Raw genomic sequence first — 18,491 nt, 5'->3', positions numbered from 1 at the left:
CTGACCTCAGAGAGACGCACGGATATACAGAGGTCCATGGGTCCTGGTCAGTCCACCGGTGGACTCTCTGGGACCCATGAAAACTGGGCATCTGGATCACTTCTCAGGGCCATTCTGAACTCTGTGGGTATGCTGGGAGTCTAGAGGGTGAGTCTGTTTCCCGTGCACCTAGCACAGTGCCTGAAGTGCTCAACAGACGGAGGAGGAAAGGCAGTCTGAGGCACGGGAGACAAACACCCTGTGGCCAGCAGGGGTCGCTCTCTGCCTCTCTGGGGTTTGATCGCTCTCCAGAGTCCCCACACTGAGAATTCCTCTTGGTAGTACTACCGCCAGGACTATTACTTAGATAGTATTTATTGAGCAACTGCTGTGCCAGGCACCGTTCTAAGTGCTCTCCATGCATTATCTGCTGGACTCCTCTTAACAGCCTTTGAGATAACCGCTATTATCAGCTTCACCTTATGGACCAGGAAGCCGAATCAGAGATATTAGGGATCTAAAGGACCCACAAGCACTAACTGCTGGGGCTGGGATTCAAACCCAGTCGGATTCCTGTCAGCAGAAGCCACAATGTGGGACTGAACACATTCTCGTGCCCAGCACACAGTAGGTGCTTACTAAATGTTTCATGCCGCTCTGGGGAACTTGCAGGCAGTGGGAAAGAAGGAAAAGCCTCCTGGACCAGAAGTCAGAATACTGACTTGCTCTGTGACCACAGGAGAATCCCTCCCTGCTCTGGGCCTCAGTTTTCCCAGAGCTGCACTTGATAGTCACCAAGGGCCTTTCCGCTCAGAACTTTCCCTGACCTAAGACCCTTCCCAGCTCAATAGGCTCCGATTTTCCAGCTGGGTCTTGTCAGCCCCCAGGAGCTGCAGCACCAAGGTGGGGACCCCAAGATAGGTGAGTGAAGCTGGACTTCACACGCTCCATGACATCTCAGCTCCCAGCTTCCAACACCCTCAGCCTGAATTAGGGGCAACTGCTTTCAGTAACTTTTGAGGTCTGGACTCCTTTGAGAACCTGATAAAAGCTGAAGGCTTCTCCCCAGAAAACTGCAAAACTGTGCAGAAAACTGCTCATTCCCCCATTCCACATATACTCACAGACGGCATTGAGCTTCTGCTGGTGGGAGCATCAACCAGCCCAAACCCTGTGGAGGGCAATCTGGAACCAGCTGTCTAAACTGAAACATCGGGTATCTGCAGGCCCAAGAATTCCACTGCTAGAAACTCACCCACTTAGATGAGGCAAAGGCCTGTGCCGGGACACTGACCCCCACAGTGTAGCAATCAGAGTTGGAACAACATAAATCTCCACCAACCAGGAGACGAGTTAAACAAGTTACGGTATATCCTTACAAAAGAACACTACGCAGCTGACAAAAAGGATGGAGCAGAGTGACCTGTGCTCAGCTGAGTTTTCAAGACAGTTCACTGAGAAAAGGTGCAGAGCAGTGTATAATGTGGACTCCCTTTTGTAGTTTAAAAAAAAAAAGGTGGAAGAGGAAAGTCACAAAACAGATCGGTAACCATGGTTACCTCCAAGCAAGGAGAACACAACTGTGGGATGGATAAGGAGGTTTTGCTTTTAACTATCCACACTTCCTGCTTGAATTTTGACTGCGTGTGCATGCATAACCTTCAGGGAAAGGTTTACATGTGATTTCGAGGGTTTACCACACAAGGAAGGTCAACCGGTGAAATCCCAAAGGACCTACAGAGTGCAGGTGGAGCCTGCGGGGTTAGTCCAGCTGTACAGGCAGGAACAGTGAGGCCCGGAGGCCTTCCAGGCTGCCCTTCCAGGCTGCTCAGTGGTGCACAGAGAGCCCTGCAGCGGCTGGTGCAGCTTCCCCTGCACCCACAAGCCTACACCCAGACAGCCCAGCCCAGCCCACCACCATCACGTCAGCTGGAACTAGGTTCTCACCAGGGAGAGTTCGTCCACCTCAGGCGTCGGGGCCTGGGGCCTTTCCAGCGAGGGGCTGGGGCTGGGGGGTGCAGATGAGGTGGCAGGTGAAGCCGAAGTGCAGGATGGTGCGTCTCCACCGTCCAGGGCCGGGAAGGCAGCCAGACCCACGTCGTCTTCAGGGATTTCGTCCAGGGTCTTGGTGAGCGCTGCCAGGAGGGCCTCATTCTCACTGTCGATGATCTGAAGTGAGGAGCGCGGTGGAGCAGAGAGGGACACGGTTAGTCAGTACCCTGGGCTTGGCCGTCTGCACGTCTTCTTGGTAGAAATCTGCTCTGCACATGCAGCTGCACCACCATCAGCCCCTTGCCAAATCCTCTCCCGTCCTTCCCCCGCTCTCAGATCTCTCAGTATCGCTGGGATAGCAGATGCCCAAGAAACATGTTAGCGACTCAGGAATCACAGAAGTTTGCGAGCAGGCAGCACGTGATACTGGAAAGAGCCTCGCCCCGGAAGCTCCAATCCTGGCTCTGCTGCTCCCCAGTGTGAGCACAGGGCTGTCCACCTGGAAGACACCTGCTGTCCCCTTGACCAAGGACAGCGGCCTCCCACACCACAGCCTCCTGTTCTGACTCCTGGGACACAGCCCTTGGCCCCTGAAGCTGGTCCCTGCCTCTGGCAACAGCACCCCATTGCGGCCTCCCAGCCCCGCTGACGCTGGGGCCCAGGCAGGCAGCGTACAGGATGGAAGCTCTGGGGTTGGCTGTGACAATGATAACCACAGCAATAATAAACCGCTCCCATGTCCCAGGGGGTTCCTCGGCCTTGCTCACCACTCAGGAGTGGTGGCTTAGGAGCTTGGGCTCTGGAGCTGGGGTTGCATCTCAGATCCCATACTTATCAATCATGGGTCCTCGGGCAAATTACTTAGTTTCTTCATCTGTCCCACACAACAACAGTACCTACTTCTTACAGTTATTGTTCAGGACCTGACTTCATCTGAGTTAACGTATATGAAGATGCCTCTCAAACAAATGGTGCCTGGTGCATAATCAGTACTTAGGACCACTGCTCCCATCGCTACTGGGATGGCGGTGGCAGTGGTGTGGGCAGCCTCCCCGCCCCCTCCCCTCCCCGGACACGCATGTACTGAATGGCTACTCTGCGCCCGGCACGGTCCGGGCACCAGTCCTACCGCACGCCAGGACAGGTGCAGCCCCTGCCCCCATGGAGCTTCCTCCCCAGCGGAGAACAGACTTAGAACAAGGGAACAAACAAGATCATTTCAGGGAATGGAAGTCTAGGAAGAAAGTAATCGGAAGCTGCTACGGAGAGAACGGGTGAAGAGTTACAGGATAGTGAGGGGGGTCCCAGAAGGCTGCTCTGAGCAGCTCGCTGGCACTTCAACTGAGGCCTAGAAGACAAGAAGGCGCCAGGCGAAGGGGTGGGGGGCAACAGAAGACTCCAGGCAGAGGGGAAAACCTGGAGCAAAAAGCCGGGGACAAAGACTGGGGCCAAGGAGAGGAGCAGAAAGGCTTCGTGAATTCTGCCTCAGGGAAGCCTCACAACGAGGACTATGATGGGAGTTCTACTCTAATCTCTATTTTGCAGTTGGGGAAACTGAGGCATGTGGAGGTTGAACAAGGTGTCCAGGGTCACAGAGTAAATCCAGGACAGGGGAGGACTTCTACTGAGGCCACTGGGGCACAGATGAGCTGAGACTCGAGCTCCTCCGATGCCTCAGACCTACAATGACAAGGGTCAGCACGCACACGGCCTGCCCACCCACAGACAGCAGCCCGCGGGCCCCCATGCCCAGAGGCCCTGGAGCGTGGTGCTCACATGGCTCCCAGGTGAGGCACCGAGCACCTGGTTCAGGAAGCCCTGCCCGATGGGCCTGTTCTGGCAGGAGGCGCCTGCGGTCACGTGAGGCCTCCGCCCGCACACTTTCCCACCCCAGGTCAGGCTATTTATCCCTTCTTCAAGAAGTGCATCTGAGAATCGCGTCTCCTGACGGCCTTCGGCTGCACTCAGCCCCTTCCAGGCCTTCACAACCGGACAGCGGCTGAGTAACTCGAAGGGGGACATGGGGCGGAGAGGACAAACGCGTTTGTCATTTTTGGAACAGAGCTAAAATAAAAGAAAGATCGAAAGAAGATTTTGGTTGGGCCTGACCCAGGCCCTGGGGAGTGTGTGTATATGGGGGGGCAACAACACAAGGGCAGATCCGGGCCTGCAGACCCTGGCTCGAGAATGTGATGGGCTCATTTGACTGCCCCCCACCACCACCCTCAGGCCAGAGTCCCCTGTATTCCCAGAGTGATGTCTCTCCTGACAGGACCTGAAGTAAGACCTTGGAACCAGGGACCCAACGACCACTCTGGGGGCTGACCACATGAGACTGTGCCACCACGGGGTGACTGTGAGCCAATCGCTTCTCTCTTCTAAGCCTTGCTGGTTTTTCTGTAGAATGGGAAAACATGATCCCCCTCTCCCCGCACTGTCTGCTCAGGAAGGCCAGGTCTGGAAGTAGTGACGAAAGTGCTCCTCCAGAGGGTGCTCCCAAGCCTAGCTCAGCGCCTGGGGCAGGTGGTACCCAGGCAGATTTGTCGAACAGAACAACGAATGCACCAAACAGTGAATTCTGGCCACCGGGAGATACTGAGATGAGCATCTCGAAAGAGAGATTCTAGAGGGAAGTTATTCAGAAATGATGTCACCAGCACCAGATGGAACGAGAGCTCCCCCTTTCCCACAGGGACACAGCCAATGGCCCAGAGATACTATGAATTATCACACACATCAGAGCTGGATCCCTCAGGGATCATGTAATGACCAGGGGTGTTAAACGTGGGCCCCACACGCCACTGCCCCTCCCCCATATCATTCACCAATTGTGCTCTTGTTCTTTCCACACCAGTATCTTTCTGTTTTGTTTTGGTTTTTTTTTTTTAAGAGAAGCGGGGGGAGGGACAGAGGGAGAGAGAGAATCAAGCAGGTTCCACGCCCAGCGCAGAGCCCGACGTGGGGCTCAATCTCACCACCCTGAGATCATGACCTGCGCTGAAATCAAGAGTCGGACGCTTAACTGACTGTGTCACCCAGGTGCCCCTACACCAACATCTGTAACAGAGCCCTCCAGGCAATAACTGATATTCCTCATTTCCTTATGAGGAAACCTATTTGCCATTCTTTTTTTGGCGGGGGGGAATGAAGGTCCAGGAAACAGACTTGTCAACGTCACAGAGCAAGTCAGGGTGGGGGTAGGATTTACTGTGTGCCAGGCACCATGGGAAAATGAATGTAAAACAGCCAAGCCCTCAGGAAGCACCCAACAGGCTGGGCCAAAACGAAATGAGTAACAAAAGACCTGCCCCTCTCCTCAGCCCTCCCTGGGCTGCTCCAGCTCGGGAGCAGCCAGCGGGGTTGGAGGCCCTGACCCTGCCGGGAAGCAAGGCCGATCTGCCCACAGCGTCCACAGCGTCTGTCAGCACCCAGGGTAATACATCACAGGGGCTGCACCACCCTCTCCTCTTCGCGGGCCCACTGGCCAGGCTCTGCCTGCTCCACTTGGAAGCGGAGTGCAAATTAATGGAGAGTTAATCAGGGAAGGAAGGGATATTAATAGCCTCAGCCCCACCCCAGCCTTCCTGAGCCGGAGGAAAAGGAGTCTTGAAGAAATCTTAGGGAAAATGCTTCACTTTGAAGGCCTAGGAGGGGTCTGAATTCCGGAATGACATAGAACAGGATTTCTGCTACAAGGGACAGAAATCCCGCCTGTCCAGGAGACTCAACTGGGCTCCAGAAAACCCAGGAAATCAGTTTTTCCTCCTTTTTTTCCAGCAGTGGGTCCACAGATTTCATCAGAGTCTAAAAGGACCTGGTGACCCTCCCCTCAACGGATCAAGAACCACTGATTGAATCCACCACATTCCCCACATGGGGAAACTGAGGCCCAACTCAGGGAGCTCCTTGCCCAAGACCACACAGCAAACTGACAGAACAACCCAAAGCCTGCTTCCTCCAAAATTACTTAGCAACGGTTGTGGTCCTGGCCGGAGGACTCTGGAAACGCAGAGACACGGAGGGCACAGTCCCTGCCCCCGAGGAGGTGTTAACCCTGTCACCGTGGCTTGCCCTCCACGCTCCCAGTCTGTTTCCATAGCAGTGGCACCATCTGACTGGGGGAACCCAACTCTGACCCAGGCAGCATGGCCCCAGGATTCCCAGTGGCCAACTGAGAAAACCGAGCTTGTGGCCGAGAGAGAACCCACGACACGAGCTTGAGGTTTGTGGAATGGGCCACATCTGGTCCCTGGCAGGAAAGAATCACCATCAGTTCCTTCATTCAATGCATGTGATCGAGTCCTTATGACATGTGAGGGCCCGAGACTAATCCAATGCTGTTTGTCCTCAAGAACTCACCGTCTAAAGGGCACAGAGACACAGGCAAGCCTGTGCGTGGGCACACGCAGATGGGAGCCCAGGAGAGGAACTCACCAACTGCCTAAGGAGGCAACAGGAGAGCTGGGCCTTGAAGGATTTATTCATCTGATATATGTTTGTTAAGGCCCGAGCGAGTGCCAGGCTCTGTGCAGAGCCCGGGGATAGAACAGTGCATAATGCCATCGTGGCCCCCAAGGTCATGGGGTTTATGATGTGTGTGTGGCAGGGAGACAGGCACTGATCACATAATCACACACACAGGGGCTCATCGTGGGTAATGGGTGGAACTGGCCTGGGCTTGGGAGGGCAGGTGGGCAGGGGTCAGCCAGGGTGCTATCTGTCTGCGAGGGTTCTGCTTTCCTCGCGGGGCTGGGAGCCCTAGGGCCACACAGGCTCACTTGTGCCCAAGACCATTTCGAGCACAGAGTGGGATCTCGGCAGGGGCTTGCTGGTGGGTCTGGCCAGTCTGAGGAAGTGGGGGCCTCTTCAGTTCAGGTGGGGCTGGTCTCCATGCAGTATCTAAACCTCTCTCGCTCATCAGCTCTCCATGACCTGAAAGCATTTTCTGGAAGTTAGCCCCCTCTGAGGGAGAAAGCAGCATAGCGTAGGTCTTATCCCTATCGTTCAAATAAAGAATGCAGGTCCCTGGACGAAGCCAGAACTGGAGCCCAGCCATGCTGCTCTGCACAGGGTTGGCAGAGAGGTTGTTCAGCACTGAGGGGTATGGCTTCCTCAGTTAGACCCTTCCTAGCTGTGTGACCTGGCACCAGATTACTCAACCTCTCTGAGTTTCACTTTCCTCACCTGTAAAATGGTTATTAACAGTCCTTTCTTTATAGGTTAGAACAGACTTGGGAAAAATCCAGACTCCTCACCATGGCCCACAAGACCCTGCATGATCTGGCCCCTGACTACCTCTCTGACTCCCCCCCTGCTACCCGCAGCTCTTCTGTTCCCCAACACAGCAAGCTTTCCTGCTCCCTGGCTCTGCCCTTACTGCTTCCTCTGCCTGGAAAGTTCTGTCCCCGCTCTTTGAGCTCACATGGCTGCTCCCCCTCTCATCCTCCAACTGAAGCATGGCCTCCTCGGAGAGGCCCTTCCTGACCATCCAGTCTTTGGATCCCCTTCTCACACCCGGCTCGTTTCTTTTGTGCACGTGTCACAATGACCACGGTTTCTGTGTTAAATGAGCTTGGGTCAGTTTTCTCTCTAGACTGTAGACAGCACAGTGCCTGATGGGAAGAGGAAGCTTCCATTTCTAGAAGGAGCGCTACAATCCCTGGGGACTGAGACGATGCCCATCACACACCAGCATGACACTTGACATGCGCGCGGCCCATGACTGGTACAATGGTTATCTTGCCAGACAGACGTGGGGAGCGAGGCCTTCTCCCGCCAGTCTTTATGGGGGAGCAGATTTCAAGGAAAGAATAATACATCTGATTGTACCCATCACTCGGCTTCAACACGGCGGATCTTGTTTCACCTACTACCCTCCCCGACACACCCACACCCACACCCACACCCACAAATGCATGCAGAGCTTGCTGTATTTTGAAGTAAATCCCAAACTTCGTAATATTCCATACTCGGGGGCTTCTTAAAGGAAAGGTCGCCTGTCGCGGGCCCCCTGAGACTGGACGCAGAGAATGCAAGGTGAGAGGCACTGATATGCACTGCAGTTCTCAGAACTGTCTCTTTTTAAACAATCTCTAGGCCCCCAGCTGAAAAATGAAGACAGCTGTACCCACTCTAAGAGTTGTTAAGAGAATTAAATGAGTTAATAGACACAACAGGGACAGTCCTGCCACAGAGCAGTTGTTCAATACATGTGAGTCATCTCCGTTATGGCGTCGCCGTGGTTACAAAGCCCTGGCTCAGGAGGAAGGCCGACTGGGTTTGCAACCAGCTCAGCTACTGACTAGGTGAATCGCCCTCGGCACATGATTTAACTTCCCGAAGCCTCAGTCTCCTCATCTATAAAATGGGTTCATAATCACACCTGCCTTGCAGAGTAGGGATGAGAATTCAGTGAGATAATACAGGGAAGGGAGGTCTCGGGGTTTTAAACCACCCGGGGCCCACTGAGGGGCTCCCTTCTGACTGGGGTGGCTTGGCAAGAGCAGCTCTTCCCGGCCCTCACTGTGCGGAGGTGGTAACAGGCCCGGCGGGGGGGTGAGAACTGCCCAAGATTAAGGGCAGATCCAGGGCAAGAGGCAGGGTCCCAAGAGCTTTGGGGGGTGATGAGACTTCTTTGCATGAGCAAATGCAAAAGCAGGTGGGGCAGGGCAGAGTCAGGCTTTCAGGAGCAGAGAGTGACCGCAAGGCTCGGAGGACATACCTGGAAGAGCTCGGAGTCATCGGGGCTATACTGGCTGGGTTCAGTGTCGGAGTTCTCTGGGCACCACTGCAGCTCCCCGAAGCAGGTGGCTGAGTCAAAGTCGCTGGCATCCAGCTGGGAGAGGTCAAGCTCGGGAAAGTCAGCGCAGAGTTGCTCCTCCCCGGACCCCCCACCCTGAGGAGACAGGAAGGAAGGAGGGGAGTCAGAGCTGGGCTTGGCTGGATCCGGGCGTGGACTGAACTTCTTACTCATGGTGCTGCAAACTTGGACCTCTGGCAGCCCTTGGTCAAGGCCCGATTTTGCCATGTGACCAAGAGATACCAAGGTAGGCCCCACCCTCTGGCAAGGGTTGAATCTACCAGGAGCTAAGCTAAATCCTGCCTGCTGTTCTCTCCCCTCCTCCTTTGCTCTCCTACACATCCCTCAACGCCCCACAGCACCTCTTTCTTCTTAGCAGAACTACTGTGTTGAAAACTTCATTAGAAGCTCTAAACAGATACTCATTTACTGTCCCCACCTGAAAGGGGATTTCTGGAATGCAATATTAACAATGAAACAAAACCCAGCAATAATGATGGCTGACGATGTTCTGGAGAAATACTCATCTATGTTCTCAGCGACTTTACAGGACTATGCGTAATGTCTAAAATGTGGAAGACCAGCCATCAGTGGAAAATAGGTAAATAAAACTATAATCACCTGAAGCCTGGAAAACCACAGTGCCTCTGAAAAGAATGAGGTAGAGGTATATGCTCTCCAAGACACATGAAATGGAAATAAAAACTAAATTGTAGAATATAGCAGGTAGACTATGATCTCATGTGCGTAAAGAGAAAAATCAAACTACACAATTCTTTGTGTACAATAATACATATGCAAATGTACAGGAAAAGGTCTACAAGGCTCTAAGCGCACCTGACCATGGTGGGTGGGGGAGGAGGGAGGCACAGAGGACTACGGTAACAGCAGTGACTGAACCAGAGTATCTCAAAGTGTGGTCCCAGGACCGGCAGGGTCAACACCACCTGCGAACGTGTTAGAAACAATGCAGGTTCTCAGGCCAAACCCCGGACCGACTCATCAGAAGGTGATGGCTTTCTGACCCTGGTCTCCCCCATTTAACGACCACCAATAGAAGGGATGCCCTGCAGATTGAGAAACAGCCCGAGCTGGGAGGCTGACCCAGAAATGGCGTACCACAGGCTTTGGGGTCTGGCAGACCTGAATCATAATCCCCACTCGCCAGCTGTGAAACCTTGGGCAAATCTCTTCTCTCTGAAGCTCACCGGCCTCATCTGTAGAATGGGACAACACCCGCCTCAGAGAGTTAAGATTAAACAAAGCAATGTTACAGCCTGGCTCGGAAGATGCTCAGTAAATGGTAGCTAACAGTACTAACAACAAATAAGAAATAAGAATAATAAAAACAATAAAGTGTTTCATGGTGGGCAGAGAGGGTGGGACGGCCTTAGAGAACAAGAAAAGGCCTATGTGACACTTAAAAGAAATAGGTTTTGCGCAGGCCTCTTCCTTAATTGTTCCCACTTACTAAGCCTCATAAATTATGAACAAATGTATATTATTAGCTCCACTTGACACAGGAAAAAGGCTTTTATCCGAATTTGGGTCAAATGTCTTAATTGGCATTTTGCAAGAATCCTGTACCCACGGGCAGCACCAGCACCAGGTTCTCTCAAGTGGCTGGTCCCCTGCTTTCAGACTTGGGACCAGGGTGCTCGGCGAATCTCTGTCTCCGGGGACATCCCTGGGATCGCCCCAGGCCCTGCCCAACACACCCTACTACTACAGGTCACCACCACTCAGCTGCCCTGGCCGCAGGGAACACTCGGGTGGATGCTCAGCTTCCTTCTCCTCTCTGTCCCATCAGACCGTGGGGATGCAGCGGTCTTGCCTGTTCTAGATGGTCTGTTTCCAGTCTTCGGCTATGGTGGACAGGTCTGCAATATGTGTGTACAAGTCTTTGTGTGGACATAGGTCTTCAGTTCCCTTGGGCAGATACCTGGGAGTAGAATGGCTGGGTCATACAATAAGTGTATGTGATTTTGTAAAAATGACAAAATTGCTCTCCAGAATTGTTGTACCATAGTCCACGCTTACCGGCTGTACTGAGAGGACCCACTGTCCCACACCCTCCCCAGCACCTGGTGTTGTCAGTCATCTTAATTTTAGCCAAGCGAGTGAGTGTGTTCCAGCATTTATTAAATGCTACTATGAGCCAGGCACTGAGACATGTAAGACTCAGTTTATTCCCCCACGAGTTGACATTTTGGTAGGGAAGAAAACACATCAATATTTCCTTATAGGTCGTGTCAGTGCTCTGAAGGAAACGGGCCAGGTGCACTGAAGGAGGAGAACAGAGGGAAGGGAAGTCTGCGTTAGTGGGGGGGGGGGGGCTTCCTGAAGAGCTGGTGTCTGAGTTGAGACTTGGAGGAGTCAGGCAGTGGAAGATGTGGGGAGGAACGTTCCAGGCCGAGGGCCCAGCAAGGCAAAGACCCAAGCGTGGGCCGAGGCTAAAGCATGAAGCCCTGACTAACGGTCAGTGAGGCTGCAGCTCAGGGAGCCAGGGGGGATGGGGGAAGATGCCTTCAGAGAGGCCGGTGGAGGCTGGATCAGGGAGGGATTGTAAGGGATTTGGGTTTTACTCCAAATGTGATGGGGGTGGGGTCAGCGTCGAAGCAGGCAGATGGGTTAGGCAGGTGTAGCATCCAGGAGAGGGGTGAGTGGAGGGGCTGGGAGGCACCACTCAGCCACGGCGAGGGCTGTGGAGCAGGAGGGAGGGCCAAAGCAGAGACCCCTGAGTGCTGGGCAGCTGGGGTCTCCCTGGTCAGCAAAGCCCCCAGTGATGAGCTCTCTGTCCCTGATCCCTCTCATCCCAGTAACTCAGAGAAGCCACTGTAGGACTTGCTTCTTGAGGCTTAGAAACCACTATAAAATCAGAGTCCCAGGGGCGCCTGGGTGGCTCAGTTGGTTAAGCGACTGTCTTCAGCTCAGGTCATGATCCCAGGGTCCTGGGATCGAGTCCCGCATCGGGCTCCCTGCTCTGCGGGGAACCCTCCTTCTCCCACTCCCCCTGCTTGTGTTCCCTCTCTCGCTGTGTCTCTCTCTGTCAAATAAATAAATAAAATCTTAAAAAAAAAAAAAAAAATCAGAGTCCCAGAACTGCAGACCGGCCAGGAACTAGCAGCCCTGAGAGGTTGTCCAGGAAAGTCATTGCAGACAATCTGGGAGTCAGAGGCCCCTTCAAGAACCAGACAAGAGCTATGGATAGCATTTTTGCTGCCCATAAAATACGTCTGAGCAATGCATGTGTATGCAAGAAATTTATACTTAACCCCCAGGCCTTCACAAATGCAGCATAAGAATCCCTGGCCTGGTTGGTCTACTCTCTTCCCTTTGCAGATAGGGAAACTGAGGCCCAAGGAGGATAATGGATTTTCTCAGGGTCATCCAGGAAGTGTCCTTCCCATCAGAACCATGCCGCCTCCTTTACAGAACACCCATAAAATGGCCATGACTACTGCACTCATTGATTATTCATAGCAGCTCAACATACTCAAAGTGTACCCGGGACATAAAAATAAAGAAACCTCAGCTTCGAGGCCTTGTCGATTAGGGCTGAGGCCACTCTCTGGCTAAAAACCATTAAGCACTGCATTAATAGTGATTTCTCTGGCCTTCTCCATATTTAGAGAGGCTTTTCGAAGGGGTGCCTTGGTGACCCAGTTCTCTTTGAAAGGTCTGACTTGAGGCCTCGGTCTGTCCTGTCCCTCCTCTGCGGGCCCCCTAGAGGCGCTGGGGGGCACAGCACGGAGCACGGGACTGAGCCATGGCTACCACTGAGCGCTTACCAAATGTCAGGGGCGGCACTAAGGGATTCCTAAAGCAACCCTTGCAGCGCAGGTGTCCCTACGCCCATGTCACTCCTCGGGGAACTCAGAGATCCAGTCCCCTGTAGCAGTCTGCCAGGGCTGCTGTAACAAAGCACCACAGGCTGGGGGCCTCAACGACAGGAATGTTTGATCTTGCAGGTCTGGAGGCTAAAAGGCTGAGCTCCACGTGTTGGCAGGGGTGGCTCGTTCTGAGGCCACTCTTGTTGGCTTGTGGATGGCCTTCTCCCTGTATGTCTTCCCATCGTCTTGCCTCTGTGGGTGCCTGTCTCTGTGTCCACACTTCCCCTTTTGATAAGGAGGCCAGCCATACTGGATTAGGGCCCATGCTAATGACCTCACGTTAACTTAATAACCTCTGTAAAGACCCTATCTCCCAATCAGGTCACATCCCCAGGTGCTGGGGGTTAGGGCTCAAACGTATCTTCTCTTGGAAGACACAACTCAACCCACAGCCCCCAGGGTCCCAGAATGGTGAAGCTGAGATTCAAAGCCAAGTCTCTTTGCTCCCTGCAAAGCGTGTGTCATCACCTGGCATCTGCTTCTGAAAGTGGAAAGGAACATTCAGGACCATTTATTCCCATTTACTGATGGGAAGGAAGGTGGGGGCTTCTGGACATGGGCTGAGAAAGATCCAAGTCACATGGCAAGTTCATGGCTGCGCAGGGACAGGCCTGGGGCCACTGTGCACTGGCCTCCTGCAGATGGCCCCCTCGGGTCCCCACCACTGGTCCGCTTACACCCCTGCCATGGGATGCCCCTCTGGTTGGGGAACCTTCTGTACCCATTCCTCCAGCAGCATCATATCCCGGATCTGAAAAGGCCGTGGCTGCCCCAGCCAGGGAGATAAACAACCCTAGCAGTGGATTAATGGTGTTTTGTACAGATTCACATAAGTGGCTTCATTGGAAGCCTGTGTATCTTGTTGGAAATCGATTCCCTGCTTAAGAAAGAATGCATCTTCAGGAAAAATTGGTGGCTCCACTTTCCTGACTACAATCAGCCAATCGTCAAGCTTAGTCCCTGGCCTAGAGCATATTTTCAGAGTTACTGAGCGGAAGGAAGCAGGAGGGGGACGAAGGCAGCCTGCAGTGACAGAACTTGGGTTCTGGGCCCATCCACACTCACCATGAGTCTTTCACCATGTGCGCACTTCACTATGTCACCTGCCCTCTCAGTTCTCACTGCCTCTCTAGGAAAGAGAACATCCAAGAGATAGACCTGTGGACCCCTCTTGCTCAAGCATTCTGTACAATTCTGTACTAATCTAGTTTCTGAAATCCACATAGGCTTTCAGGAAATATCTAGGTAGAACTTGGCACTTAACTAATAAATGAATGAATGAATGAATTTCCCGAGGGGGATACAAAGGTGGAGTGTGGAAGGACTGTCATGAAATGGAAAGAGGCCTAGACAAAGGTCTGGGCCCTGGCTTTGCCGCTTAACACTAACTCTCTGAGGTCAGGACATAACTTTGGCTGCCTCAGCTGTTTTTTTTTTAAAGATTTTATTTATTTATTTGAGAGAGAGAATAAGATAGAGAGAGAGAGCATGAAAGGGGGGAGGGTCAGAGGGAGAAACGATGCGGGACTCGATCCAGGGACTCCAGGATCATGACCTGAGCCGAAGGCAGTCGCTTAACCAACTGAGCCACCCAGGCGCCCCTGGCCGCCTCAGCTTCTATTGATGAAACAGGAATAATAAAAATAATCCTGCGTCCTAGGGTTCGTACAAAGATAAAGCAACATTACTGGTTGGGAGCTTAGCATACATCAGACACCCCATGAGTGGTGGTCACAGATAAGCCCCTACAGTTGACTTTCAAGTGACATTCAGAGCTATGGTCTCATTGGTACCTTCCCAAGATGCAGGAAGTGGTCAATGGTCAGCATCCCCACTTGACTGATGGAAAAACGGGGGCTCTCAGGAGGTCAATGTTTGACCTTGTCTTCTGACTCATCCCCTCAGTCCTAAACCTACTGGCTCTTCCAACCCTGTGTTCCTTCAACCTCCACCAGCCCCCTGATCCCAGTTTTATCATCGCTCATGGTTTTTGTGGGAGAAATAACCTTGCCCTGACAGCCAGACTACACTGGCTCTCTCCAGACCTGCCTGGGATGGCGTGGAACAGAGCCCCCAGCCGGGCCTGACAGACCTCTTGACCACCATCTTGGAGACTCTAGTACAGGATGGGAGTTAGGGTGACATGCTACTGTCGCTCAGAGCCTCCTCCACCGACAAGAAGCTGTATTGATGGTCTGAGCCAAGTCTTCCCTTCAGGAATGCCCAGACCAGCCATGGGAACTGCTAGGGTGGCAGGTACCTGGCAGTGGGGTCACCCTCCCCACCTTCCTAACCATGGCGGATACCACTAACTGAATACCACTATACTTCCTGCTGAGCCCCAAGCCTGCTCAACATGGAGTCTTAGTAACCACTACTAGTCAATTAGAACTGGCCTGGTCTAGACCGATGACTCTGGACCCATATTTGCCTCCTAAGAAGGAAGTAAGGTAGATGTTCATGAAGTCCCTGCAAAGCCATTTCATTAAACAGATGTTTTCTTCTCCTCCCACCTCTGTTATCTGGCTGGCCTCCCACCCATTCCCCTTCTTAATGGTGGCAGCCTACTGATATTTCTTGGGGAAGCTGCCCCTCCATGCCACCCAGACGGTCCAGGTAAGCACAGTCTGGCTAATTAAAATGTTTCATCCAGTGACCACAACAAGTAAGTACTTCACCTGGTTCAGGGGTGGATCAGAGTGAACACCAAGACTTTGCTAGAGCATTTAAACAAAGGGACTCAGCCGGCTAAATTTAATTGAAATGAGAGTCCCGATAAAGTAATTTAAACACTTGGATCCAGCTGTGCCTGAAGCCAGTCTACTCTCTTTACTCTGCAGTTATATGAGTGAAAAAGTTCCTTTTCCAGATTACATGCCAGGTGGAGTTTCTGTCACCTATCAGTGAAAAAGCTATGACTAATTCATCTCTCTTACATTAAAAAAAAAAAAAATCTAATCTTCCCACTGTCTTCCAAACTAGTACAAAACTCCTAAAGAGTCTTCTAGGAGAACAGTAAGAAGAGTAACTGATCTTAGTCCACACAGAAGTACTTACACCATCCTCTGAAATAAGACTCAGGAGCCACAGACACAAAGTGAAGCTACAGAAAGAATAAGTAGAAAAAAAATTTTTAAAGATTTTATTTATTTATTTATTTGACAGAGAGAGAGAGAGAGAGAGCCAGAAAGCACAAGCAGGGGAAACAGCAGAGAGGGAGAAGCAGGCTCCCCGTCAAGCACTGGGAGCCCAACATGGGGCTCGATCCCAGGACCCTGAGATCGACCTGAGTCAAAGGCAGACGCTTCAATGACTGAGCCACCAGGTGCCCCGGAAAATTGAGGGGTTCTGAGCCCAGCCTAAAAGAATAAACACCCAGAGCTTAGATAAACCAGGCCATTGAAAGGCTCTCCCACCAAAACACTCAAGGCTAAGCTCCTCAACCCACCCCTCAAGCTGCCCGCTCAGGGCTTCGTGTAAAGGTGACCCACAGAAAGACATAAGGTCTGGTGAGAGTGCATTCTCCAGCCCGGAGAGCAAAACGGGTTCCAGGACTCCAAACTGGGCTACAAGACCAGGCCGGACCCAGCTCACCAGGAAAGTTGACCAGTTACCAGCGACCTTCGGTAGGCAGGGCAATAGGATGGAGCTCTCCTGGGGCGCCTGGGTGGCTCAGTTGGTTAGGCGACTGCCTTCGGCTCAGGTCATGATCCTGGAGTCCCTGGATCGAGTCCCACATCGGGCTCCCTGCTCGGCGGGGAGCCTGCTTCTGCCTCTGACCCTCCCCCCTCTCACGTGCTCTCTCTCTCATTCTCTCTGTCTCAAATAAATAAATAAAATCTTTAAAAAAAAAAAAAAAAGGATGGAGCTCTCCTAACCCGCCAGGCACGTTAGCCAACGTTGTCCATCTCCTCCTGTGACAAGTGTTCACGGACGCCCACAGAGCCCCAGAGCCGCAGAGAGGACTCTCTAGGGTACCCGCCGGCTGGGTTGCGTGTTTACTGGGGGTCAGCTGTGCTTCTTCCCAAACCCGTGTGTTACTATAAATGCTTGATCCCACGGAATGAATCCCCGATCTGGAAACAGGCGCCCTGGTGCTGTGGGTGTGGCCTATGCAGGAGATGAGCTGGGATTTCGGCGCTGGCACCACAAACAGCCCTAGAGCAAAAGACTGGAAATACTGTGCATGTCACGTGGCTTCGTTATTATGTTTCATAATTTTGTATACTTTCACTGACTTCTTCCAAGAACTCCCCTCTCCCGTCCCCACAACGCCCTGCCACCCCCAGCTACTGTTCCCACTCTCCTCAGATAAGATGATTGTACATGGTTTGCAAGGCACAGGAAATCAATCCTTACGACGGACTACAAACACAGCACCGAACCGGGGGTGCTGGGCGCTGGAAGACTCCGCAGAGACTTGTAGAGACTCATCTCTTACTTTGCAGCTAAGGAAACTGAGGCAGAAAGTCTCCTGGGGTGGGTGTTATCTTACTCCTTTACATCTCCTTTCTCCCTCCCTGTTGTCTCCAAGCGGCCCCTTATCCAACAGAGATCTGCAAAGTCTCTTGGAGCTGTGCCCAGCGAGGTCACCTGGGGTGGAGCAGCTCTTGGACGGCCCGGCCAGGGCCCAGGTGCCCCTCCCTCGGCAGCTACGCCCAGGCCCCACTGCGTCCCTGCTGGCACCTGTCAGGGCTGCCTTTCAGAAGGCACAGGCTGCCCCCAGGGCCCAGGAAGGTGGTGTGCACTGCATTTTTGATTTTAAAACAGGAAAAGGCTGAAGTATATACTCTGCCACTTGAGTGAGCAAGGGAGCGAGCGAAGGTGTTTTGGGGACAGTGTGATCCGCGCATTGTGCCTGTCTGCAATTGCAGTCCATCTTATGCACTTGAGTTCAAGGGCTCTTGAATCCAAGGGAGGGTGGCAGGAAAAGTGCTCGGTCAACCGCACAGCATGTGCAGGTAGGTGTTGTTAAGATCTGCAGAGAAGAACTGGCTCTGGCTAGTCACTTGCTACTTAACAGGGCGTCACCTGGCCTCTTGGCATCTCCCGAGACCAGCCTCCCCCATGGAACGGTTGTAGGGCTTGAGTTTCCAGCCTGGGGCCTCTGGGCGGCCGCTCCCTCCGCCCGGCCTGCCTCCTCTCCTTTGCATCTTCACCCGGCTGGTGGCTGGTGGCTTCTTACCGTTCCCACGGCAGATGAAGCGTCTCTCCCAGCTGGGCCGTCCTGACCACTGCATCCCACAGCGGCTGCCCCGTCGCCCTCTTACCGGAACGTCACCCTGCTGCCATGTCCTCAAGTAGCACTTTCTGCTCCGAGAGCCTCCCCCCTCCTTTTTTCCAGAATTGTAAAAAACTTGTGGTAAAATATACAGAACATAAAATTTACCACTTCCGCCATTTTTAAGTGTACAGTTTCAAGGCACTAAGTACACAGACGCTGTTATGAAGTTGCCACCACCAGCCCTCTCCAGAGCTCGTCCCCAGTTTTCACGCATCCGCCTCTGCGCTGTCACCTGTCCCGACTCGTCGCTCCCTGCGAGCGGGGCCCATGTCTGTCTTGGTCCCTGCTGTTTCCCCAGTACCGAGCGGGTACTCAGCACAGAGTAGGTGCTCAGTAAACCAAATGAAATCAATGTGGCCGTGCCTGGTAAACTGGGCCTGAAAGTAAGAAGAAGGCAACGGGGATATTTTTTTCCCATATAGCCCCAAGACGAGGCCAAAATGCCCAGTAGCCTCCGTGACCAGATCATGATTTCCAGTTTTGTCCAACTCTGTGGGGGCAAAACTGCCAAAAGCTCCTTTTCTTTCCTGGTTCCAGGCCCCTT

General features: G+C 52.9%; 1 protein-coding gene across 6 annotated transcripts in view; it reads right to left on the bottom strand.

Moving 5' to 3' along the window:
• Positions 1-18,491, bottom strand: part of LOC118006663 (peroxisome proliferator-activated receptor gamma coactivator 1-beta-like) — a 107,854-nt gene that overhangs the window by 20,052 nt on the left and 69,311 nt on the right. For all 6 annotated transcript variants that reach the window (XR_004678150.1, XM_034999387.1, XM_034999389.1 and 3 more), the window contains exons 2-3: positions 8,693-8,866; positions 1,927-2,148 (exon numbers count right to left, since the gene is read on the bottom strand). Coding sequence is in view for 5 of the 6 variants with exons in the window: in XM_034999387.1 (XP_034855278.1) it covers positions 1,927-2,148; positions 8,693-8,866 (396 nt within the window). In the remaining variant the exon portion in view is untranslated. The remainder of the gene's footprint in view (positions 1-1,926; positions 2,149-8,692; positions 8,867-18,491) is intronic.

The sequence above is a fragment of the Mirounga leonina genome, unplaced genomic scaffold (assembly GCF_011800145.1).
Source record: "Mirounga leonina isolate KUSES-001 unplaced genomic scaffold, KU_Mleo_1.0 Mir_98, whole genome shotgun sequence".
Taxonomy (NCBI): domain Eukaryota; kingdom Metazoa; phylum Chordata; class Mammalia; order Carnivora; family Phocidae; genus Mirounga; species Mirounga leonina.
Note: the sequence above shows the minus strand (reverse complement) of the source record. Positions and strands in the feature narration are given on the sequence as shown.